The sequence below is a fragment of the Polistes fuscatus genome, unplaced genomic scaffold, assembly GCF_010416935.1.
Source record: "Polistes fuscatus isolate 324 unplaced genomic scaffold, CU_Pfus_HIC Scaffold11, whole genome shotgun sequence".
NCBI classification, from domain to species: domain Eukaryota; kingdom Metazoa; phylum Arthropoda; class Insecta; order Hymenoptera; family Vespidae; genus Polistes; species Polistes fuscatus.
Genome location: NW_025113009.1, coordinates 3,115,668 through 3,141,460, shown reverse-complemented (window position 1 = coordinate 3,141,460; position 25,793 = coordinate 3,115,668). Strand labels below are relative to the sequence as shown.

Genomic DNA, 25,793 nt, shown 5'->3' with positions numbered 1-25,793 from the left:
TACTGCAGCTCACGAAAAAATTTTTGTACAATAACGAACAACGATTCTTAAATCAGACACGATTATAATCCGTCACGAATAAACAAGCACGTTAAAGAATGTCTTCCACGTTGTCTACTAATGGACTGTTCATCTTTCAAATGTTTTTATTTTCTCACATTGGTACGTTGCGTCATCTTTGAAAAGAAATGAAGTCATTTTTTGTTTCAAAAGTGCGATCAAGACATTCGAACGATTTTAAACAGCAATCTAAAGAATTTTACAATAAATTGCCTACGGAAAAAGTTTCTTTGCTTATATTAGTTTGTTTCTCTTTTTCTAAAAATAATCTTTTAATTCAAAGGAAATTAGAAAATGAATAACGCATTATTTTCTTTCACGAATATCAATTTTATTTCCCCCAAAAAATACTAAACTATCATATATACTAGTTAATGCTCTTAAATTCATTACTGCCATACACACACACATGTAATGTAATACATGACGAGGAGAGACGATGATACAGTAACGTCGATCTTATTGCACGTAAATTATAAATTAAAATAGAATATATAAATGTCTTTGGCACTATCTCGGCTTAAGGATTTGAAAATAGTATTTACAAAAAAGAAAAGCAAGGATCTCTCTGTGTTTCTCTCGTTTTTTGTTTTTTTTGTCAATTTTGTATAGTTGCTTATTTTAATTCATATTGTCTGTAGTTAATGCGAGAGTTGTTAGGACTGAACGTCGATTAGGATTAACTCCTAAATTTTCCCAATTAATCCATGACAAACGTGCAGTCAGATCTGTAATTAAAATCATCTCGTTTCGTTACAGTGTTAAAACGTTCCCATCAATTTTCAAAACAATTCTTAAAAGTCTTAGAAATTTGGATAAAGTTTTTAATATTTCATTGTGATTGGTTATTTTATTGTATAATTTGATTCATTAGATAAACGCATGTTACGCATGTAATAATCAATAAATTTTGTTAACTTACCACTAGTGTTCCATTCGGCACGTTCACCATTGATTTCACCCCTAAGGCACCTCTCAACATAAGTCAAAGGATCAAGTCTTGCTGCTAGGACTTCTCGAAGAAGAGCAATATAAGCTATCGCCAAACGAAGAGTATCAATTTTCGAGAGTCTCTTTTCGTACGGGAATGTTGGTACATGAACCCTAAGCTCGTCGAAAGCCGAGTTGATGCTGCTAAAAATCGCAATCACACTGACAATCTATTTCTTGTTAATAGGAGATAGATATGTAACAATTTTAAGTTTACGTTATACGTACGGATTTAATGTATTTAAATACACTTACAAAATGATTACAAAATACACATACACTTAACTCGCGGAGTCGTGAAAATGATCACTCACGAAGAAACTTCCGAAAATATAATTAATGTTAAAAATTGATTGATAAGTAACAAGATTAATTTGACATAAAACCAAGAAAAACAGATTTTCATGCGATCTTTAATTGAATTCGGACTTTGAATTGTTCATACGACGATTTTCGATAAATAAAACTCTCTTATATGAACATATTAATTATTCTCATATGTATAATATTGAATTTAATTTAGATACTCGTAAAAAACAAAGTTAATCTAACTATTGTGTAAAGAGTAATTTCTCACCTAAGCATACGTTTTCTTTCACGTATATTCGCGGCATGTCGTTGAATTCTGTATGGACTGCCATTTGGATAGTAACCTTCTTCAACTCCGTTCATGTCAGTATCATTGTGATCTATAAATAACAGTAAACAGAAAAAAATATAATGAGATTATATTTATGAGATTTTATTATAAAATGAAGATAAAGTGAAATGAATATTAATTGTTATCGTTTTGTTAGAATCGCCAAAATCATAAGTATTAAATAAAAACTCAGATTAGGAATCCATTACTACCTGGTGTAGCAACTGGCATGTGATAGTGCAACGGTGAATGCGTGTGCGAGGAAGCATGTGCAACGTGTTGAGAGGATCTACTCGCGTAAACGCAAGAAGGTAATTCTGCTATATCCTCTTCACTGATGTCACTATTTGGACCGACGTAATATTGAGAACTGAAAAAGTAATCGCGTGATCATCATTATCATCGTCGTTTTTAAAATGAATAGTAATTATTAGCGCGTGTCTCAAAGGAAAGAAAATTTTGGGAATGATAAGGAAAGAAAATGAAAGAGATAAAGAAATTTAAAAAGGAATCAAAAAGGAATCAAAAAGAAAAATGAACCTGCTACAAGCGACGGTGGAATCGGCTGGTCTCGAAGCAGTACCGACACGATGGCGGATTCTTTGACCTCTGTCCTCGTAATCGTATCCCGGATGGCTCGTCATACTTTTTCTTACTTCTTTGACTAAATCTCACGAAAGCATTCGTTGCTCCAGTTTCCTTTTCTTGCAAACTCTTCTATCTTCACTTAAACGATCTTCGCGTTCTAAAACGTCCTAGATGAATATTTTCATGAGTTTTTTGTTTTTACAAAGAAATAGTTTTTCTTCTTTATTGCACTTTAGGAAATCGAGAAATTCGATTTTCGTTGAGTAACACTTTGAATATTTTTAACCACCGTCGGATCTTCTTGTTAAATTATTAATCTTTAGAAATCAATTTAAAAAATCATTTAAAAGATCATCTTTAATAGATCACTCGCGAATTCATTCATTCATTCTCAAAGATCGGATGCATTTGGACTATCGTCGGTGTCCCTAGGGAGACTGGTTTATATAAGAAATCCCCCTTTTGGGGGATGATCGATACCAACCCCTGGGCGTGGACTCCGTCCAATCAGGTTCGCTCCTCTCCGAAGTGATTATCACAATCTTTTCCGATTGGTGAAGGCTTAATAGCGAACGTTTGTCTACCGAGCGTATCTGCGGTTCATTGTTACTGCCGTCGAAATTTTATTTTAACTTATTTTTTCACCCTTTCTTTCTTTTACAGACACAAATACACATACGATTCCCAGTTCCATGATAAAACCCAAGCAGAATGAGGCGAGAGTAAAGTTAGAGGATACGATTTATACGAGGAAAAATGATATCATCGAGGAACTTTTTTTTATTTCATCAAGGAAGAACGAAAGAAATTTTGTAAAATACCGTTTAATTTTCTATTCGTACAAAATATTAGATACTTCTTACCAACATTACTAATTGTCATCTTCCTTCATTTTCAGCCGAAAAGAAATTTTTATTTCTTCCACAAATCTGATCGATCAAAGTAATATAAATCGATCTAGATCACTTCAACAATATTACAATTTGTAAAATAGAAAAAGAAAATTCATCGGAACTAATAGAAAGGAAAGGAATACAAGCAGGAACATCGATGTTGTCCCTGTTAAAAGGGTACGAAAATTAGGCTTCCTAGCTATATGAATAGGCCAATATTCAAATGAGGTATGTTTAGCTGACGCACAATGGAGAGAACGACGACGTCGGTGAGTTGGTGCAATTATGCAAGGTGTTAATGCGACGACAATAGTGATTCGGTGGGATTGCGGGTAGTAGAGCTTGATAAAGTTTAGTCCATTCGATAAGTGAAAAAGGAGTATATCTCTCTCTAGCAATGAAAGCTGGAATAAATCGAGTGGGAGAGAAAGCAGGACTAGTATTGTCGGGATAAGCGATCAATGCACGATATAATTGGGATTAGCCTTCGAGTGCATGAGAACTTTGTCGTTCTTATATACCCTTCTGATTTCGTTTTCTTCTTTCATATACTTCATTTACATATTTCGATATTATCATTTTGACAAGAGATTGATCTATGGATTATTATTAAATCGAGTAATTTTTAATTTATTTAATTCGACGATTTTTTATCTTTCTAATATTTTTTGTCTTTTCTTAATAATCGATTAATTTTCGTAACACAATTATCGGAAAAAAAAATAAACAAATGGAAAATATATGCGATAGAAATGAAGAATCAAAAACAATAACAACAACGACAACCGATACTGTTGCTCTCGTATCATCGCCAGATGTAACTGAAGTATCCACTCGAGTATTTGTCTGTGAATACTCGAAGCGTGGCGTTTCGAGTATCGCCATGACAAATTTCGAACGAGTATTGTGTCCCCGCAAACGATTATTTATCTCAATTTGTCACGATTGAAGGGAAAACGTTGAGAGTTCGCAATCCAGCGTTTCACTATATCCGATACCTTTTTTATCTTTCGATACAATATCCCTAAACTCTGTCACTTGCAAAAGTTGCAATTTTTTAAACGAGGTCATTTTAATGGAAATTGATGTGACGAAAAGACGAAGAATGATAAAGCAAAATAAACAAAAAATCCAATTAATAAAATTATACAAAATTAGAACTAACAGACAAATATATGTGTTATCAATATGTTAATTATTCATATTACTCATAGATTTTGCGAAAAATGGAAAAGATACGAATTATTGGATTCCTGGATTTATCAGGAATAATACGGTGTGACAATTTGAGCAAACATTTAATTCGCGATTACAATATTTTGAAGGGGGCAAGAAGCAGGCGGACCCCTTGTCAGCAACAGTCCCAGCAAACGTAGACTAGCATACAACAAGTATAGAAGCACGCGCGTATCTAAGGAGTGTATGCACACGCACAAGAAGGGAGAGTACCAGGATTCGAAGGACTCCCCTCCCCTATAATAGAGATTTCACGCCGCAGGCCCCACTTCGGTTCTCACAGTAGGGGTCTACCAAACCTTACCGTTAAACTATTGTCCTTTAAACCGCGAATAAGTCTCGACTATTTTCTAATACCACCGTGGACGAGACATTTCCATTCTCGTTTCATCGAACTAACGCGTGCCTCTAAGTATCTGTTTATAGTCCCGAGGGATCAATTTGTTTGCTAAATTATTTATTGCTCAAATATGCTTACGACGAAGTTACACACGGACGCGGAAGAGCATGTTTCTTTGATTTGCGGATAGATCGCGGTTGGGAAAAGCAAATCTACTAGCCGCAATGCATAATGATCCTGTTCATCGTTTATTGTTTGCTTTCGTTAGCTTTCATTCAGATATCTTCTTCGTTATTAGATCCATTGGATATTCTGCTTGAAGAATATTCATTTTTATATATACTAACAATGAAATATATGAAATTCGTGTCACTTGCGTATTTTTAAAATAAATTTTGAATAGAATTGATCTGATGACTCCATGAATAATGAGCATGTTAATTATGCACGAATAAGGATTACTTTGTAAGAAAAAATGTTCGGCAAAAGAAACGATTGAAAAATTCGAATAAAATATGCAGAGTAATGCGGTTGACATGAAAGCAATCGCGTGCAACGACGCGATACTAAATTGCGGCCAATCGAAAAACCAAAAGATAGATAGAAAGAGAAAGAAAGAAAGAAAGCTGCCGTTGGCTTTGTACACCCTCGTACTTTCTGGCACTTACGTGAACTAGCCGGCATCGTTGGTCACGTGGCAAAACGTGCCACAGGACCCTCTTTGTCGCGATCCTCGATCTCTCTTCTTTCTTTCCCGACGAATGGGTGGATCACTGCGATTCAACATCCAAAGACACGTGTACCAAATAGGCTTGCTACCCGAAAGCCTGTTTGCAAGGCAAAGACCACCGCTGAGCTCTCCTTCCTAACGTCCATCGGTGTAAAAAGTGTTTCTTCTCTTTGTCTAATTCAATATAAAAAAGAAATAATAAATATAGAATTCTATTAATTACGACATAATACAAATTTTCTATAGTTACATTATTATTTTGATCACATTTTAATCGTGTACTCAATGATATTTCTAATTATCTCATTATCAAATTCTAACGTTCATAATTAAATATCAAATTATTTCTCTTTGCAGTAATTATAATTAGAGTTTCATACCGTACTGTTACTACGATAATGTTGCTTACTATCTTATCAAACTAAAAGAAAATTCTAACATTCATAATTAAATATAAAATGATTTCAAATATCTTTCATAGGGGTATATTTCTCAAAGTATATTCCAAATTTTGATCTTGAAAATAACATGTTCGCAGTCTATCAGTTATAGAAAAAGAAAGATAGAAAGAAAGAGAGTTATCGAATATATCGGACGTTAGTGTCGATTTCCGGGTTTACCGAAGCATCGACAGAACCATCCTTTGTCGGCAAATCGCAACCTGATTGGCAGTAGTAAAGGTATCGAGGACGGTATAAGTGTCGGCAAAAAAGGAAGAGAAACGTGTTACACGTAGGCAAGAGCTTCCTGTCAAAGAAAATTGGCCTTACTGCATACATTCGTGCATATTATATATACTTATATATACATTCGTAGATGTACGTCCCTCTTTAACCGAGAAACGATATAAACATACATGTCGGAATTAATGATAGAGCGTTTAGTTACGCGTCACTTGATTTTCCCAGGGCATTTCTTTTGTATCTAAATAATATAGGGGAAGCCCTGGTGGAAGAGGGGGAGGTCTTGGCAAAGTACATACTCTCTTTCTCTCTTTCTCTCTTTCTCTTCGCATGGTCTTCAATATGTCACTGTGGCTAATTTTAGGGGCCAACTACAAATCAGCAAGAAAATCGGGACTTCGCAACTAATTTAACAACCCGCTAATCGCCATGCTGATCTTAGATAAGTATTACTCGTTTGATCCCTTCACACGATTACAATAATTATATATATATACAGTTCCGTAAATTCCTATAATTTTGTACACATCAAAAGATAGATATCGTTCAAGGAACTATTATCTACATGTGAGAACGTTTAGAATTGAAGACATCGAATGATACAAATATTAAAGATAGGCTTAAATAATGCATCAGTTTAATTTCAATGTTTCAAGAGAATCCTTATCATAAAAATCGTTGTGTTGGTAGGAAAATTTACACAGATTTAAAAAAATTTGGATATATTGATAACGTAATTCTATTAGACGAGAACAAGGGAAAGAATCGTTATATAAAGAGCATCGAACGATTCAATAAGAACGGCTAGAACATTCTGTGTGTTAATACAATACAAAGTCGAATCAATCCTTTTGGTGTTACATAATTGTCGGTGATCAGTCGTTCGATAACGGTAACTGGGAATTTTCCAACGTTTCCGGCGTCATTACAGCGAGCTCGGTTCGAGGTGTAGCAATAAATTATAAAAGGTGATCGGTAATTAACAGTAACTGCAACTGAATAACGTTATGCGGCAGAGTGGTCGCTGATATGGAATACGCTCGAGGTGCCTGTAGTTGACTCTTTATGGTGGGGTGTGCTCGTGACATGAATTATTAGCCCTTAGGCTTTCTCTCTCTCTCTCTCTCTCTCTCTCTCTCCTCTCTCTCTCTCTCTCCTCTCTCTCTCTCTCCTCTCTCTCTCTCTCCCATTTTCTCTCATTCTCTCTTTTTCCTTCTCCCTCTCCCTCACCCTCTCTCGTTACTGCCTCCGGGTTAGTGGGCGGCAGCAGAAACGGAGAGAGAAGAGTCGGAGAGAGGTTCACATTGTAGGCGTGGCTTACGAAACTGCTTCCATGGGGGATACCAGGCGTGGCTCCAAGCTAAAGTCTTTGCCACCAGCAAGGCGACCAAGAATACACCGTCAAGTCATTTCGCATGGACTCTGTACTACTTGCATAACTATTTGTGTCCTGAGAACGTATAAATGTCTTTTAAATCCATTTCTCGATAAAATGTCTTATTTTTTAACATAAATGCATCATTTATTTGTAAATATAAACAAATGTTCTCGTTTGTTTAAAATAGAAAAAGAAATTATTCGTTTAAATCTGTTTTTTAAGATAATATATAAAAAGATAATGAGAATATTTTAATTGAAATATTCTCATATTTTATATATGTTACTTATTCAAAATAATACAAAGATATCTTTCGAAGATCCTTCTTTTTCTCTCTCTTTAACTTCCTTATAATGCTTGACCTTATTCACAAGTTAATAAACAAAAGATAATGTAGTAACTTTACTTTGATATCTTCCTTTACGACGAAATACTATGGTCGAGTAAAAAGAGTGCAAGTTTTCTCTCTCTCTTTTTCTAGAGAAAGAGAGGGAACAAACGCGAGAGAGGGTCGAGGCACAAGCGCCATCGCAATCCTACCAAAGCACCGCACTCGCGTTTGTACAGTGGTAATGGGCTGTCAGAAGCAGACGTTGGCTGCTCGTGCCTTATATACCAACACCATTACTCTTCTCTCGGATACGGTCCTATCAGCTTGGTGTATAGATTCACCAACCTCACAGTTTATATTCTCTTCTTCCTCCTAAACTTCCTCCTCCTCTCCCTCCTGCTGTTCCTTCTTTCCTCCACAATCTCTTTTTTCTTTTTTCAAGTTTTCTTTCCTTTTCTTTATCCAGAACCATCCATGACAACCCTCTTAGATCAATTATTATCCTTAATTTCGATATAAACCCTTCTTTTTATAGAGGATAACTGATAGAAAATGTCAACAAATTGTATACAATTTTTAATTATTGAAAACTGATACTAATAATCAAAGCATGGTATAAGAGTATTCTATATACTTTCGTTAATAAAAAGTAAGGAAGAATGAACTTTAAGTTCTTTCTTTCTTCCTTGCTTACTTTAACTTCAATTGACGATTGTTCATATTTTTGAAATTTTAGGAAAGAGAAAAAGGAAATTACCAGAACCTCTTTGCATTTCTCTCTTCTCCAATACGTACTTCACCATTCACCTCCCCAACGTAGCTTCCTCCTAGAGAGTAATCAATACTCTGAACCTTCTGCATTGGACAGGTAGGGTGCTGATCTAGATTTCGACGCGTTGACGGAACTCCGTTAGAACTTTAAATAGAAAAGAATTTATTATGACACTAAAGTGAATTTCCTTTTGCGAGTCGCCCCCCAGCAAAGAAATAATCTTTATTTTCAAGGAGATTGAAATAATGAAGAATAATTTATATTTTAGTAGATAAACAATGCTGTATAAAAATAGGAATGTGTATTATTTCATATTCTTAAAGTATGATTAATTTATTCGTTATTTAGATATACATTTGAAAAATCTTTGTATTCCAAGCTTTGAGAACATCTTACTATAATCTCCATTTTATCTAGATTATTATAAACTTACATTATATTATTCGTATCATCTATTATCCGTTAAATTATCTTATTACATTACTTAGTATCATTGAACGCTGTTCAATTACAGAAAATTTTCCGCGAGATCTTTGACATTTTCGGTTGATGTTTAGTCTAAATAAAAAAGCAATTGGACTATTTAAAAAATCCTAATCTTAAAGGAGTTGATTGGTATTAAAAAATTGTTCACATTTTTACCTCGATGCTACGTGTCAACATATTTTGTAACTGATAGAATTTAACTTTCAAATCTTCCACAGCTTTCTCTCCTTCGTTAGCACAAACCGAAAGTTTATTATTATCTTTAGATTGTTCATGAACCTTTAAATAACATTAGAAAATTCGCCGTTTTATTAATATAATATAAAATATTTATGTTTAATTATATTAAACCACGTACTTCCGTTGCGTCGAAGTTTAGCAAATTTCGTTCGTGTTTATGTACTTTTATAATTTTTTCAAATGTTTCTTTATTAGAATTTCCTAACGTGATACCTATCAAAGAATTTATATCATTATCAATTCAATTTCAACTTAAAGGATATTGTAAAATAGATATTTTATACTGTTTTTCATTTGATATGTTCACCTGTTTTTTGTAATACACCTACTTGCTCCGTTTTCGAATTTTTATTGATATCCTTACTTGTTTGTGAAATAGTCGATCTAACATTTGAAGTTTCATTTTCAATCAAATTATTCTTGGGTGGTAATATGGTCTATAACGAATTATATCATTTATTTGTATAAATTACAATTGAAGAAATCTAGTGTCCATAAACTTCTATTCACAAAATACCTTATTGTTAGATTCCGATAAATTCATTGAAAAAGTTATTTGATTTATATTTTTCAAAGCGTTTTCGTAAGTTTCAATTAACGTATCAACCTCGGCCTGTTTCAAAGTCAATCTGTATTATAAAATAAAAATATTAAATTATAAAAAACAATATAAAACGTAATATAATTTTAATAAACAAAAATAACATATACCAACTTGTGATATAAATTTTTAATAATTGTTAATAAAATTTCCATCTGCGAAACGCTGTATAACGTCAGATCGGATAATGTACCATTTAAAAAATGCATTACGTCACGATACATTTGTTCGTATCTTAACTTCGATATATTTATTGTTGTTTCCTGATTTAAAAATATTTCATTTAATTCCAATTCTCGTTTCAACATTTCAATCTCTTTCTTGAGTTCCGATATAATTGTTTCAGTGTGTGGTCTAACATTATATTTCATTTTAACCGGACGTAATTTCGAAACTGTAGAAGCAAATCGCAAAGTGGACAATGTCGAATCTAAATCTTCTTTCGTAATGCATACGTGCGCGATAAATCTATAAAAATAATAATTACGAATGGAACACTATGAATTATAAAAAACTTAAATATCTTTTAAGAAAATTAAAAAATTTCTTTGATAACAATGAATAAAGAACAATGTCGTTATTACCGAAGCATCGACGTTACGGAAAGAGCTTGACCCAAAAACTTGAAAAGATTATTAGAACGTAGTATACACTTAGTAGATATTTCAAAGCCTCTCAAATATAAGAAAAATGTTTCAACTTGAGTTTGACCTAAATTCGCCGCACCTACGTCTGCTGGCGATTTCATACAATTTCGTTTTCCTACAGTTCCTGTTCCTGCCATTTCTACAATATGTATCTATCATAACGTAAAATTGATCTATTTAAAAATTGTTAAAAACCACGAAAAATTATGAAACCCAGGAATACAAAAAAGAATTGTTTTGATTTACTTTGGCTGTCGCCACAACGGCCCACGAGGTAATTAAACTCGTATTCGAAACATGAAGAGTTATTACTGCAGTTCCTAAATGGGAAGCTGGATAGAAAGAACCCGTAACTATAGATCTTCTAGTCTCTCCTTCAAAAAGTTTCTTCAATGCTGTCTCTTGATTGTTCACATTTATTATTGTTACATTCTACAATAATGTATTTCTTTATAAGAGTTAACTAATTAAAATTAAATATTTATACTATTAACATACATATTGTTTAATAGTGAACAATAATAAAATTAATATTGAAAGAAAAACCAAAATGTTAAAGGATTAAAACAAATTTTTAATTTAAGTACCTTAAATGCATCAGTATCATTTACTTTAATTCTGTTTTCTGTTTTAGCTAATAAAAGATCTTTTACTTCTTTACCTCGTAATTCAACAAAACTTAAACGATACTGTATTTTATTAACTTTCCTTCGCTTTGCTTTTTCTGTAAACATATCAGACAGAAGCCGCATAACCAATCCTCTGTGCTGAGAAAATGAATTTTACTACTACATTTATTGTTCATATTCAATACGACGTTTAATATTAATATATCAATTTATAAGAATCGTACTTCCCAGTTATTTCTTAAACCGCCAATTGTAAAACTTTTTCCTGAGCCAATTTGACCGTAACTATATATTATACAGTTTACACCATCTAAAACCCTTAAATTATATTACTTTAAATGTTGATTAATTTACTATTGCATTTTAAGCATGTACTTAGTACTTCTCTATAAGATTTTTTGTTGTCGCTTTATAAACTTCTTCTTGAGATGCATTATAAAAAATTCCATCTGTTTGAAAGCACCAATAAATATGATTCTTGATAGCGGATCTCCTTGTATGCAAATCTTGTAAACATCTTATGCATATTTTCTAAGTATAATTGAATATATTGAAAGATTGACTAGTGAACAGAGATAGCAAAATAAATATTTACTAAAAATCTAATCAACTACCTTATGTTCAGTATCAATTTGTACACATGATTTGCATAGTTTTTCAAGTGGTAATATTCTCACGAAGACCTTTATATTTTTTTCATTTGACTCTAGTTCATCATCTGTCATACTCAAATGAGAAATTAAGTTTATTTGATTTTACTTGGTTACAGGTGTTTGTATCGTATTTAATTAATATGTTATTTTTTCTATTGTAGGTATGTGAAAACTTGGAAGATAAAAAGTTTCTTATTAAGTCTGTTCATATTGTAAATTCTCAATTTTTTCCCATTTTTTTTCTAAATATTATAATTCATTAATATGTGTGTGAGGTTATTTCAATTTTTTGACTTTGTACGCGTTCAGAACAAGCAGCAATAGTACCAACGTCCGCATATTACTCGTTCATTTCCATTGCATGAGTGTATCGTAAAGCTCTCATTTTAAAAGCGAATTCGACCAAGCCTAAATTTTATAAGTATTACCAATAACAAGCTACATTTAACGAAGATAAAAATAATTAATTAATAAATTCATACAAATCTTTTTTATATCAAATCTTGTTTTAATCGTTTGATTAGATGCATTTAGTTGATATTGTAAATCATAAAAGTTAATCTGTTATTGAATATTATTTCACAATATATATATTATATAAAATTTAGTATCACATGCGATGATTATATTTATAAATAGAATATAAATAAATAATATATCACGTTTATTTCATGAAATTTTATTATATATATGTGAATTATTTAATTATAGGTATAATCACAATTGCAACATTAGTATTATTACTACGCATGCGCTCGAATAAAACCAATGCAATTTTCTCTATCCAATCAGAACGTTCCTTTCGGGCGTAGACCGGCTCCTTCAGTTATGGGGAACTTTTTAACTCCGCCGGAAGTAATGACGTCATAAGCGAAAATTAGATGACAAACGAATGATGCATCTATCAGTACTGTGCGTTCTTCCAATATTTGATGTTGTTGATTTAGTGAGAAATAATTTAAGTGAAAACATTAATTAATTAACTATTCTCCGAGTCGTACATAACTGCTTTTTTCATGAAGGTAAGGATATCTTCCATGATATATTCGTCATATTAATAATCAACTTTACAAAGGCTCAGCTTTAGTTCCTTTTTTTATAGTGAAAGTAATCTAATGTATATACAGTGTATCTCTAATGTATTTTATGTTATCAGTAATCTTACGCTATAAAATGTTTTTTTCATATATTATTTAAATTAAATATTATAATTAAAATTATAAATAAATAAAATCGAATATTTCGTATAATAATTGGTTTGTGAGTAATTATTTGTTTCGCACGTACGACTATATAAATAGTAAAAATGTTGGAAATAGATTAGACTATAGTTTAAAAGCCTTAAATTATCTTTACGTTAGATTTTTAATATCAGACATTATAGATATCTGTGTTGTCTGATTCAATTTGTAATATCAATTTATTTTTTTTCGTAGAGAGAAGAAAAAATACTAATATTTAATTTGAAAATATGAATTTTTGAAAATTAAAATATATAAATATTACATTTTTTTTTATTGTAGGATAATATTGCAAACGTAACAATGTCTGATCATTTTGGACCTATTACTTTAAAATGGGATCCTAAAAATTTGGAAATACGCACTATGTCTGTAGAAAAAACTTTGGAACCATTAGTGTTGCAAGTAACTACATTAGTTAACACAAAGGGACCCAGTAAGAAAAAGAAAGGAAAATCTAAAAGAGCTAGCGCTTTGGTTGGAACGGTTGAAAAAGCAACTGCTAATTTTATCGAAAAGGGAGAACAAATTGCCTATGAAAATCCAGATATTACTGCAGAAATGTTAAGCGCGGTAGAAGAAGTTAGGAAAACTGGTGCTGCGATGAGTATTGCTGCTAGGTATGATTAACTATTTTATTTATTTGTTTTTTTTGTTATATTAACACAAAAAATATTTATCATTTAATAATTATTTTGTAGAGAATTTTCAGAGGATCCTTGTTCCTCTCTGAAACGTGGTAATATGGTTCGTGCAGCTAGAAATCTTTTATCCGCTGTTACACGTTTATTAATCTTAGCAGATATGGTGGATGTACATCTTTTATTAAAGTCATTGCATGTAGTTGAAGATGATTTAAAAAAATTAAAAAATGCTTCATCGCAAGGTGAATTATTGGAAAATATTAGACAGTTTGGAAGAAATGCATCGGAACTTATGAATCAAGCAGCCAAACGTCAGCAAGAACTTAAAGATCCACAATTGAGAGATGATTTAGCAGCGGCTAGGGCTGTTCTAAAAAAACATTCTACCATGCTTTTAACTGCTTCCAAGGTTTATGTACGACATCCAGAATTAGCTGCAGCTAAAGCCAATCGTGATTATGTATTAAAACAAGTTTGCGAAGCTGTGAATACTATTAATGATGTTGCACAAGGAAAGACTCCAACTGATAGTCAACATCCTTATGATGGACCAGGAGAATTGGCAGCTGCATTAGATGATTTTGATGAAAGAATGGTTATGTCTCCACTTGCCTATAATGAAGTTCGCACAAGACCGAGTCTTGAAGAAAGATTAGAAAGTATCATTAGTGGTGCAGCACTAATGGCTGATTCTTCATGTACTCGAGATGAACGTAGGGAACGTATTGTTGCTGAATGTAATGCAGTTAGGCAAGCACTTCAAGATTTACTAAGCGAATATATGAATAACGTAAGTAAATTATTTTGTTTATACATTCCTCTTTATAAAAGTTATTATTATTATTATTATTATTATTATTATGTTTTTATGATATTTCTACAGTTTTATATGTTATGTTAATGAAATTGTCAATTTTATACTTCTTTATTGCATTTATTTATATAATTCATGTTACATTCATTTTATTGATTTATTTCTATTGGTGGTGGCAGTTACAGCTCGCACGGGGTGGGAAACGGGTAAATATACAAAAACATAGTTACGAATATCTTGCACTTTTGTTGCATATCACCTGTAATATACACTATTACATTGGTTTTTGATACTTTTATACTTGTTTTTATACAATACTAGCATCATGCATTATTTGTGCATTTTGTTTGTCTAACAAGCACTAAATAATATTTTAATAACCGCGTAATTATACATATTTTTTTTTTGCACAATTTTATATATTAAAAATAAATAACTTTTTAGTCATAGCGGACTATCCGTTACGTATGATACGATATGTAATTATTAATTTACAAATTAATAATTTTAAGTATATAGAGAATCGTAGCTCACAAGTACTGTAGTTTGTTCTCTATTTTCGTAAACTTTAGAAATAATAATTTTTAACTGTATAAACAAATGTCAAATTATTAACATTTTTAAATAGGGAAAAGAAATAAGAATGTATTTATTTTTTATATTATATTTATTTACTTCAGTAATTATCATATTATTTATTTGAAAAAGAAAATGCATTATTTTATATTAATTTATTGTATAAAGTTACAAATATTATTGGTAATTATATATACGATCTTTTTGTTACCATATATTATCAGTTTTACGTATTAATAGCTAACTATACTAATTATAATTTGTTACTTAACTTATATATTTAATAAAAACTATGTATTTCTAATTAAAAATAACTTTAATTCTTCAATGTATAAGTGACTTAGAAAAAAACAAATAATATAAAATGGTTGTATGTGTACTATTAAATTCTGTACATATTCTTATTAAAAGATTCACGAAAGCTGTATAGCACATAGTATTCATATACTCCTTAGAAAAATGATTTATTATGTATAAATTTATATTTTTATTAATTATCACGAATATATATTCTGACAGATGGGTGTTAAAGAACAAACGGAAGGCCTAGAAAGAGCAATAGATCATATGTGCAGAAAAACACGTGATCTTCGCAGACAATTACGAAAAGCTGTTGTAGATCATGTTTCTGATAGTTTCTTAGAAACAAGCGTACCTTTATTGGTCCTTATTGAAGCTGCAAGAAATGGTAGAGACAAAGAAGTTGAAGAATATGCATTAGTATTTACTGAACATGCAAATAAATTAGTCGAAGTAATCATTTGAATTTTATAATTAATGAAATATTATAAATAGTAATATTTTCCAATTGTAATCGTTCATATATTTCTTTTAGGTTGCTAATTTGGTATGCAGCATGTCAGGTAACGAAGATGGTGTCAAAATGGTACGATATGCAGCATCACAAATAGAAAGTTTGTGTCCACAAGTTATAAATGCTGCTCGTGTGTTGGCTGCTCGTAGTCGATCAAAAGTAGCGCTCGATAATATGGAAGTATTTCGTCTAGCATGGGAACATCAAGTGAGAGTACTTACAGAAGCTGTTGATGATATAACAACTATCGATGATTTCTTGGCAGTATCTGAAAACCATATTCTCGAAGATGTAAATAAATGTGTACTGGCTTTACAAGAAGGGGATGCTGATACTTTAGATAGAACAGCAGGAGCAATCAGAGGACGTTCTGCTAGAGTTTGTAATGTTGTTCAAGCAGAAATGGACAACTATGAACCATGTATTTATACCAAGAGAGTCTTAGAAGCAGTGAAAGTTTTAAGAGAGCAAGTAATGCCTAAATTTGCACAAAGGGTTGAAGTTGCAGTAGATGCTTTAGGTAGTAATCCTGCAAAAGATGTGGATGAGAATGATTTTATAGATGCATCTAGATTAGTGTATGATGGAGTCCGTGAAATCAGACGTGCTGTATTAATGAATAGAGTAAGAAGCCTTTAATTTTTTTCATTATATGAATTTCAGATATTATTTTTTAACATTTACTGTATTTTAGGCGGACGAAGATTTAGATCCAGAAGATGTAGAATTAGACGAACATTATACATTGGAAACTCGTAGCAAATCAAGCGCTCAAACTGGTGAACATGGAGTTGATGAATATCCAGAAATTAGTGGTATAACCACAGCACGTGAAGCTATGCGTAAAATGCCTGAAGAAGATAAACAAAAGATTCTACAACAAGTAGAATATTTTAAGAGCGAAAAACTCAAGTTTGATAAAGAAGTTGCTAAATGGGATGATGCTGGAAACGACATTATAGTTCTTGCTAAACATATGTGCATGATTATGATGGAAATGACAGACTTTACTCGTGGTCGTGGTCCTTTGAAAACTACAATGGATGTTATTAATGCCGCTAAAAAGATATCAGAAGCTGGCACCAAATTAGACAAATTAACGAGACAAATAGCAGATCAATGCCCTGAAAGTTCCACTAAAAAGGATCTAATAGCATATTTACATCGTATAGCTCTTTATTGTCATCAAATGAATATTACAAGTAAAGTTAAAGCTGATGTACAAAATATCAGTGGTGAATTAATCGTATCTGGACTTGACAGCGCAACTTCACTCATCCAAGCTGCTAAAAATTTGATGAATGCAGTTGTGCTTACCGTCAAGGCTTCCTATGTGGCATCAACGAAATATCCACGACAATCTACTGTTACAGTAAGTACTAATTCGAAAATATTAGAACTTTTTTTACATTAACATTTATATTATTAACACATGTAACATTCTCTAACAGTCTCCCATAGTAGTATGGAAAATGAAAGCACCAGAAAAGAAGCCACTCGTTCGCCCTGAAAGACCAGAAGAAGTGAGAGCAAAAGTACGTAAAGGTTCACAGAAAAAGGTGCAAAATCCAATACATGCTCTTTCAGAATTTCAAAGTCCTACAGAAAGCGTTTAAGTTTTCCAATTAAAGTAACTAAAAAAAAATTATATAGAACTTTATAAATAGCATCACCTTTACAAAATATGAACGTAAGATATTTTATTTTCTTTATAAGTACCAATTGATTCAACAATATACTTCATCATTAATGAACATATATAACGATATAATAATGGTTGTCTAATTTATTTGGTACAAAATGGCCGATTAATATGAATTTATACGTGTGTAATAAAAATAAACGATACTCTCATTAAACTTATTTACACTTTTAAGAATCTATTTTTTGATGTAATTTAAACCAATTGAATTATTTAATAATAAAATATCTTGCGTTATTTTATATCATCTAAAAATTTTCTTTTAGTTATCAAATTGTTACGAAAGAAAACTATACAATCGAATTATATTAAAGAGAACCTAACTAGATATAAAAAATGATTTTTAAAATACATAAGCAAGTATATATATATATATATAAAATTTAGGTTTCTCTATTGCATGAAAGTCACAGAAACAAATTTAACAAGATTCAGTGTTTAGTTGATATTGTAGATGCAGGAAATGAATTTATCTTGTCAAATAGAATACCAATTATTCATTATACTGACAATGTTTATACAGAATAGGCTGATGCTCGATAAACCAGTAAGCATTATTTACAACTACATTTTGGCAGTTGTATAAACAATTGATATGGTAAGTTATTTAATAACTCGTACAATCATATCATCGATGGTATGTATCTTTTAACTTTCGAGGATAAATTTTTTGCAAGTATATCATCCGGTAAAAAACCATTTTTAACATTTATTCGAAATGTATTTACAACTGCATGAAAAATATATATATACATACATACATACATACATACATACATCATACGTACATACATACATACATATATATATATATATTACTTTTATGTTCGAAACGTAAAGTTTCCATAGGCAAGATTTATAAGAATACAAACTATTTCTTCTCAAGATTTTTATACTTAAAATATAGTTCATTAATCTCTGTCATTTTGGCAAAATAAAACGAATTCATTAAATATACGATAAGATGGATAAAAATAGTAATAAGACTTAAAGAAATTTACAATTTTGTCTTTTGAGATACAATATTTTTGACTCGATACAATTTGTATTTTATTTCAATTATTGAATCTTCTATTTCCTTGTAATAATATTATTTATGAATTTTAGATTTACAGGTGTTAGATGAATTGTTTATGATATATGTAAAGAATGATTATCTAAAATAATTTATACGTTTATTATTAATTATATTAATAACACCTTAATTACAGAAATAGAAATGACTGACAAGGAATTATTTCTTGTGCCTTAATGGCATACTTTAATCTTCAGTATGCTTGATTTTACAAGGTATATTTTAATAAAAATTTTTATTATATATACATATTAGTTTTTGAATAGATAAGTAATATGCCTACTATATATTAAACCTATCATGTACTTGTTGACACATTACATTATTTTGATGAATACTTTACAATCTTTTAATATTTCATCGATATATATCTATTGCTTTTGACATTCCTGTATTTGAAGTATTGTACGTTTTGAGTATAAAAATATATTTCTATATAAGAAATATAGGAAAATTACTCGAAACGTTAATTGAACTACTATAAAAATGATAATGCCTAGAAAAGAAAAAAAATCAATTGTTTAACTAATATATTAACTTTATTTTTATGTTGTTTACAATATGATATTAATTAAAATTCAGTATTGAATTGAAATAAAGAGACTGTCAACAGAGTATTTCAAGCAAAAGATATATGTGTATATAAATAAATATTATTATATAATACTTATGAGTGAATATTATTTAAAATTTTTATACTATAAACGCGAAATAAAAATTAATAAAGAGATACAAATCTTTAATTGATTTATGTAGGTAATGTATTTATAATAAGAAAAGTAATAACATAATCTGGATATCATAAGAAAAAACTACATTGATGTTATAATAGCATATAAAACAAATATCGAAGTTACTTTCAATTAATCTATTATTTCCAATTATATTTTAACGGTAATCAATGCAGCTAGTGATCTGCAATTACATATAACTGGAACTCATATCAATACACGTAATTAATTCGTAAGCATGATTTAATTAAAAACTAAGCTTGTTGAAAATTTTAATATATTCATAGAATACATCTGCTGATTAATCATTATTTTAAAAACATTCTTACAGAAATAATACAAATATTGAAATTAAATTATAAGTTAGGACAAATTTTAATTGATACTGTAAATATATGTTAATTTTTTAATTTAATAATGCAATTTTTTTTAATTCTTTTTGAAATTTATATAAGACTTATTCGTAATTAATTTATTCGTTTAAGCATGTACCAATTAATATTTGATGTTGACATATATAATTTAAAGTATCTAAAAAAAGTAATAATAATAATATAACAAAAAATTAATTGAGTGCATTGATTATGCAGTGAATATGCCAAAAATACACAATGGAAAAATTTTTTTACTATTGTAAACAACAATAATTAATATATGTAAAAATTACACATAAAGGAAAATGTAATACCAATATACTGCCAAATATAAGAGAGGTGATGCTTTTTAGATACTAATATTATTCGTTTTTATTTAACATATTTTTGTTTTAACCCAATGCAATGTGTATTCATTTAAATATTATTTTTTTCAATGGAACTTCTGTATTTACATATACACTACTATATTCAACATATAAAAGATTATAAAAATAGGGTACGTATAATTTAGTAAATCAGATCTGCAATAAAAAAGAATTACAATGAGGAAAAATGGAACATTATCACTACATATATTTATACTTTATTTATATGCTACATAAATGCTACAGAAAAAGGTTTCAACAAACCAGATGGAAAACTCATAAATGCAATATTTAATGATTATTATAGGATATAAAACCATACGGTGTTTTATATATATATAAAAAGGGTATCCTACATTCATATGCTATTTTCGCATTAATTCGTTATACGCTGCTTTATTACAAAATCCAAAGGATAATGTATACGTGCATTTCAAGAATATATTCCAAATATATATTTGAATATATTCTAAATGAACTTATTTATATTTATATATATATATGCATTACTTTACTCTTTACGTTTATACATAACAAAACGGAAAAAGTAATGAATGCTTTAAATAAAAAAAAGGCTAAAATTTTTTTCTATTTTACAATTTTGATTTCGGTAAATAATAGCAGAATGTAATAAATTAATGTTACTTGATCGATAAAACTGATATTTTGCACATGTTAAAAAATGATGTTAAAAAATATTGCAAATGTGTATTTTCCAAATCTAAATTATTATACATATAATGAGTTAAAAGTTGTATATCTTATTCTCTCTACTAAATTGTTCTTAAGATGTACATAACAAAATATTGAAAGAATAACTTGCACAAGTATTATGAGGTTTACTTTTGTAAAAGCTTTGATCTGTGAAAGGTGCAATACAATAAGTTGAATGCAATGTATAGACGTGCTATCAAAAATTTCATATTTAAAAATATTAAGTGTAAATTGACACAGATTAAAAGATTAAGAAGTGTTATATATATGAATACAACAATGATATATATTTTTTTTTACATTCAGAAACTTTTTTTTAGTTACTTCGTCATGTACAGACTTAACTGTACACAATCTTTTTATTTATTTATTTTTTTTTTATATTTTTATTATTTATTTTATTCTATTTTATTCGTGTTTTTTATCTTATATATCATGAATGAATTCCATTACCAAACTCTTTTACAAATAGCAATTTCTGACTTGACTTAGTACAAAATTCTCTAAGAATCAGAGTCATTCCATATTTGTTCAGTTTTATACTATGCAGAGAAGGATAATATTTTCAGTTGCCCATTGGTTTCCATATAGAGATTAGATTGGCAATTTCAAAGTGGAATTGAATATCCATATGAGATTTAGCTGAAGATTTCAACCTAAAATGTTACAGATAAAAAATCAGTCTACATAACCGCACATTAGTTCAAATTATAAATTATGTGCAATGAGATCATTAAATTTGCTTGAATTTCTTTCATAGTACTACATAATATTTGAGAACATGTAAATATGATTGTTTCGAAATTTTCTTTCCTATTAGAATATATTATTTTGATGAAAAATAATATATATAAATTCAATAAGTAGATGAAATGATTATGCAAAAGGAATTCAAGTTAAAAAAAATCACTTGATTGGTTTATAATTTAAACAATGAGATTAAGAAATGGTTAATAAAAGATTTAATGCTGAAAATCACTTAATGAGAGTTGTGTAGCGCAGGAATGGTAACATACTAGCATAATATATAACAAATATAGTGTGATGTCTTAATGCAAATAATATTGTACTAAATGAAATCTGTTTACTTCATTTTTATAATCACAGCACTCATCCAGGCTATATAAGGTTGCGATAAAACATATTTACCACATACTATTTTATGCAATTTTACGATGTCATGATATTAGAATTTTTTTTATTGAGGGAGCTAACAAATTTGTATATTCATATTTTATATACTTCCATATATATTACATGTATGTGACAAATTTGCTTTCATCACTAGTACAATATTGAATTGCAAAAATGATAATGAAAATAAACATTACATTGTATTTAGATACATCTTTTTACAGACAATAATTGTATACGAATAAATTTAAAAAAAAAAGAAATATAAATAAAACACTAAGCCACATAAACAAACATATAGCACACTAACTATATGTACATTTTTAATTGATACTCTCCACAATTATATTTATAAAAAAATTTGTAAATAAATCTGCAATGCATTTCCAATAATCAATAGAAATTTTAAATTTTATCTTTTTTGCAATTCAATCAGACTAATTCAAGTACATTCACGATATATACTATATATGCTTCATTAAATTTCAATAAGGGTACATTTTATGATTTATAATCTATGAAATTTTGTTACGCCATCTCATAGAAATTCTTCTAGAAAATAAGTATGTAATGTACTGACTCTCTTAGTAAAACTAATAAGAGTCAAAGAGTCCCTCACAGCCTGAGTAAGACTTTCACTTGAGATCTTCAATTTATTAAATGATTGCTGACAAAGAATTCAAAACAAATCTGTATAATGTTCAAAAATAAGTTTTTCAATGCAATAATAGAATTTTCAACATAATATTATGTACCATTAGATACATCGAGAAATATAAATATTATTACTATTAATATTAATGTGGTATATTATAAACTATTAAAAAGTTTTCTCATATATTGACACATGATTAATATTTTACATAATTTTTTTTACAAGCAAGTACAGCACTTTTTCCAATGATTTTAAAAAACATATTAAATATAAATTAAGTTCGATAAATGAACTATTATCTCATCTTCAATAAGATATACAAAGCTTTAAAATTAATACATTGCAAAAAAACTCATTTTAGAGAACAAAAAATTTTCTTGTTATCCTTCGTTTCAGTGTATACATAAGTAAAATATAAACGTAACTTGTAATATTGCATTAACACATTGGTTTTTTAATTATTTTTCTTTTTATTTTATTTTATGTGATTTTATTTATTTTTTTTGTTTATTTTTTATTTTTTAAAGGTATTAATAAAATCTTAAAAGTTTAATATACCTTCCATGCACACAAATAATTATCATTTATACGTCTGAAGCATATTTAATATTTCATTGGAACATAATTGATATATATATATATATTCAAGAAAATGTCAGTAAAGAATGCAATAAATGATATTTGAGAAGAAGAAACATAATGAAAGGGATGTTAACCTAGATAAATTTATGTAATCAGTAACTTATGCATGTAGCTATTAATTCTGTCAACACAAATCCGGCACAAAATTAAATGGCCATAATATAGGATATTATTTTGTCCATAAAGATGTGAGTAATGTACAGCATCTATCTGTCAGTAATTATGCAACTGATCTTACTAATTTTCGACATTAAATAACAATGTCATATACTACCCACTGTCATATTATTTCATACTGTTTTAAGTATAGCCACAATCATTTAGTTCCTAATTAGATTTTGTTAATACGGCTGCTTGATCAAGGATTGCGAAATTTAGCTACGATAGTAGCCTTATAATAGTGTCTTAAACAAAAAGAAGTAGGCCCTCTACGATGATTCAGCAGTGACTTCTGTTGTTGTACTTACAGTCGTCACTGTTGCCTTGAATGCTGGGATGAATTCAGCTGCATCTGGATTTAATGTACTCTAAAATATAACACAGTTAATAGAATTTTAATACATAAGTGAATTTATTTCAGATTTCAAAACAAAAGAAAAAAATATTGGTACCTGTTTGGCAAGATCATCGTGCATTCTCAAGTCACTAAGTTGTTGACAAAGTTCAGCACCATTATTGTACGGAATACTAGCGGCAGTCGACCAAGCAGTCGAATTAATGTTTCTTTCATGCTGTCTTTCTTCTTCTAACATAGCCTCCAAACATTCTTCCATTAGTTCTTCCTCTTCCAATTGTTGCAGTACCTGCAATTAAATTTTTTAACCTATAAATACTGGATATATATTTTAGAATTTTAAAAATAAATCTTAAATTAATTGTTATAACAGAAACATGAATGTAATAGAAGGACCTGTTTATCAAATTCTTCTTCGTTCTCCATCCAAAGATATTCCGAAAAATCACCATCGCTACCTCCTTGAACATCAGCTTCCGTATCAAGATTAGTATCAAAGTATGTTATCACACTATTCTCATGGCCATAATAACCATTACCCGAACCACTGCTTGGAATCTTCATTTTCATGCCACTTCTATAAATGATCCTTTACTAAAGGATAAGCTAGAATTCGAAAAGTTTTTTTAAAATTTTCTGTCATTGAGTAATGTAAATTCATATACACATAATGTTCTTATAAAATACAAATTGTTCTATTTTCCTCATATATTTATCATTTACACATAAATGATAATATATATATCATATAAAAAGCACAGTAATCTTTATCTTGTTCATAAGCCGTTATCTTCCGTGTAAAAAATTTGAAAAAACAAAACTTGGACTTAACAAACCCAAAGTCAATACACTCTGTCTTGACATATATATATATATACACATATATATATACATATATATATATATACATATATATAGGTTTGTTATTCTTAGTTGCATTGATCAATTAACAATTCTATGCAATATATGTAAAAAATACCATATGGATAGTTTATCTTCTTTGTATTCTTATTGACAATTAGACATGTAGACGAAAACAGAAAGTTTGGAAAGTGCCTGATGAAATAGAACCTTGAACTCTTGGAGACACCTTGAGAGACAACAAACGGAACGTTTAAGAATGCTACGTTCCGTTTACACATATGGGAGGTTTATTGCTATATAATATGCTCATAGGTTGATCTAACTTGTAATTACCTCGAATTTAATCTTGAAATGGGTAATATACTAAAAATTTAGAATATTTTTATCTACCGGTTCATAATAATTACAAAATGGAGCAAAATTGCTTGACAGATCACCTAAGGGGCGACCATTTTTAACAATCTACGCAGAACGATTCCCGAAGAAGTTTTATTCTCCCTATTCGTGTCTCATACCGAACGTCTTTTGTTATTGAGGATACAAATTTCATTTCTCACTATGTATTCAAGTGTAAACATACCTTTTGATAACGAGAATTGAGTTGACTTGACGTAGAAATCACGATTTACGCAGCACATGGAGTAAAATACGTGTCGTGCAACACAAATTAATGCTTCGAATAATACGTTGTACGGTGCTGCCATCGGGTTTAGTAAGAGAGTAGCGGCCGCGGTTATAAATATACGTCAATATGTCAATATAAAATTATTTTAAATAATAACATATTTAATTTAACTGCTTCTCTATCTCTGTAATAATATAGTTTTTTCTTAAATGAATAAACATATGATACAATAAGTAAAGATAGATACGTTATTATTTAAAACAATTCTTCGCGTGCGAAAGGAGCAACAGTATCGACAAAATCACTATAGATGTATTTTAATATTCAATATATCTAAAAATACAAATAAGATCAATTATTTTGTTATTGCTATGCTTGTTACTTCGAATAATGTTTGAAAAATATTTCA

General features: G+C 29.6%; 4 protein-coding genes across 10 annotated transcripts; 1 reads left to right on the top strand and 3 right to left on the bottom strand.

The window, feature by feature from the left end:
• Window positions 1-369: 369 nt before the first annotated feature.
• Window positions 370-2,705, bottom strand: LOC122526211 (basic helix-loop-helix transcription factor amos-like). 2 transcript variants are annotated; one of them, XM_043649456.1, is made up of 5 exons: window positions 2,231-2,705; window positions 1,903-2,060; window positions 1,628-1,739; window positions 983-1,194; window positions 370-788 (listed from the first exon to the last, which is right to left on the bottom strand). In XM_043649456.1, exons 1-5 carry the CDS (start codon window positions 2,332-2,334, stop codon window positions 682-684), a joined length of 693 nt encoding a protein of 230 aa, XP_043505391.1. In that variant the 5' UTR covers window positions 2,335-2,705; the 3' UTR covers window positions 370-681. The 2 variants fall into 2 exon arrangements, with proteins under 2 accessions (XP_043505391.1, XP_043505392.1); XM_043649457.1 differs by having other exon boundaries at window positions 983-1,191.
• Window positions 2,706-8,958: 6,253 nt separating this feature from the next.
• Window positions 8,959-12,344, bottom strand: LOC122526210 (kinesin-like protein KIF9). 4 transcript variants are annotated; one of them, XM_043649451.1, is made up of 12 exons: window positions 11,859-12,344; window positions 11,627-11,775; window positions 11,469-11,562; window positions 11,203-11,382; window positions 10,862-11,047; window positions 10,553-10,767; window positions 10,083-10,436; window positions 9,885-9,996; window positions 9,675-9,804; window positions 9,486-9,580; window positions 9,284-9,406; window positions 8,959-9,199 (listed from the first exon to the last, which is right to left on the bottom strand). In XM_043649451.1, exons 1-12 carry the CDS (start codon window positions 11,967-11,969, stop codon window positions 9,146-9,148), a joined length of 1,803 nt encoding a protein of 600 aa, XP_043505386.1. In that variant the 5' UTR covers window positions 11,970-12,344; the 3' UTR covers window positions 8,959-9,145. The 4 variants fall into 4 exon arrangements, with proteins under 4 accessions (XP_043505386.1, XP_043505389.1, XP_043505388.1 ...); XM_043649454.1 differs by lacking the exon at window positions 11,859-12,344 and having other exon boundaries at window positions 11,203-11,377; window positions 11,469-11,719; XM_043649453.1 differs by lacking the exon at window positions 11,859-12,344 and having other exon boundaries at window positions 11,203-11,377; window positions 11,473-11,719.
• Window positions 12,345-12,709: 365 nt separating this feature from the next.
• LOC122526209 (catenin alpha) lies at window positions 12,710-17,862 on the top strand. Of its 2 annotated transcripts, XM_043649449.1 has the most exons (8): window positions 12,710-12,919; window positions 13,421-13,758; window positions 13,840-14,572; window positions 14,776-14,802; window positions 15,692-15,925; window positions 16,008-16,610; window positions 16,681-17,358; window positions 17,438-17,862. In XM_043649449.1, the coding sequence occupies exons 1-8, from the start codon at window positions 12,914-12,916 to the stop codon at window positions 17,600-17,602; spliced, it is 2,784 nt and encodes a 927-aa protein (XP_043505384.1). In that variant the 5' UTR covers window positions 12,710-12,913; the 3' UTR covers window positions 17,603-17,862. The 2 variants fall into 2 exon arrangements, with proteins under 2 accessions (XP_043505384.1, XP_043505385.1); XM_043649450.1 differs by lacking the exon at window positions 14,776-14,802.
• A 2,576-nt stretch (window positions 17,863-20,438) lies between these two features.
• On the bottom strand, window positions 20,439-25,453 carry LOC122526208 (polyadenylate-binding protein-interacting protein 2). Of its 2 annotated transcripts, XM_043649448.1 has the most exons (5): window positions 25,340-25,453; window positions 24,292-24,501; window positions 23,993-24,184; window positions 23,849-23,908; window positions 20,439-21,606 (listed from the first exon to the last, which is right to left on the bottom strand). In XM_043649448.1, exons 2-5 carry the CDS (start codon window positions 24,463-24,465, stop codon window positions 21,589-21,591), a joined length of 444 nt encoding a protein of 147 aa, XP_043505383.1. In that variant the 5' UTR covers window positions 24,466-24,501; window positions 25,340-25,453; the 3' UTR covers window positions 20,439-21,588. The 2 variants fall into 2 exon arrangements, with proteins under 2 accessions (XP_043505383.1, XP_043505382.1); XM_043649447.1 differs by lacking the exon at window positions 20,439-21,606 and having other exon boundaries at window positions 23,445-23,908; window positions 25,340-25,452.
• Between the last annotated feature and the right edge of the window lie 340 nt (window positions 25,454-25,793).

What these genes read in the sequence shown, in the direction of transcription:
- LOC122526211 (XM_043649456.1), bottom strand. Translation starts at nt 2,334, where the DNA reads ATGACGAGCCATCCGGGATACGATTACGAGGACAGAGGTCAAAGAATC. An exon ending in GAAAGAAAACGTATGCTTAG is followed by an intron (nt 1,195 to 1,627) that starts GTGAGAAATTAC and finishes TGCGATTTTTAG; the next exon opens with CAGCATCAACTCGGCTTTCG. An exon ending in TGCCGAATGGAACACTAGTG is followed by an intron (nt 789 to 982) that starts GTAAGTTAACAA and finishes TTTTAATTACAG; the next exon opens with ATCTGACTGCACGTTTGTCA.
- LOC122526210 (XM_043649451.1), bottom strand. Translation starts at nt 11,969, where the DNA reads ATGACAGATGATGAACTAGAGTCAAATGAAAAAAATATAAAGGTCTTC. An exon ending in ATGATACTGATGCATTTAAG is followed by an intron (nt 11,048 to 11,202) that starts GTACTTAAATTA and finishes ACATTATTGTAG; the next exon opens with AATGTAACAATAATAAATGT. An exon ending in TAAACTTCGACGCAACGGAA is followed by an intron (nt 9,407 to 9,485) that starts GTACGTGGTTTA and finishes TGTTATTTAAAG; the next exon opens with GTTCATGAACAATCTAAAGA.
- LOC122526209 (XM_043649449.1), top strand. An exon ending in TCGCACGGGGTGGGAAACGG is followed by an intron (nt 14,803 to 15,691) that starts GTAAATATACAA and finishes ATATTCTGACAG; the next exon opens with ATGGGTGTTAAAGAACAAAC. An exon ending in CACGACAATCTACTGTTACA is followed by an intron (nt 17,359 to 17,437) that starts GTAAGTACTAAT and finishes ATTCTCTAACAG; the next exon opens with TCTCCCATAGTAGTATGGAA.
- LOC122526208 (XM_043649447.1), bottom strand. Translation starts at nt 24,465, where the DNA reads ATGAAAATGAAGATTCCAAGCAGTGGTTCGGGTAATGGTTATTATGGC. An exon ending in AAGAAGAATTTGATAAACAG is followed by an intron (nt 24,185 to 24,291) that starts GTCCTTCTATTA and finishes ATTTAATTGCAG; the next exon opens with GTACTGCAACAATTGGAAGA. An exon ending in ACGATGATCTTGCCAAACAG is followed by an intron (nt 23,909 to 23,992) that starts GTACCAATATTT and finishes GTTATATTTTAG; the next exon opens with AGTACATTAAATCCAGATGC.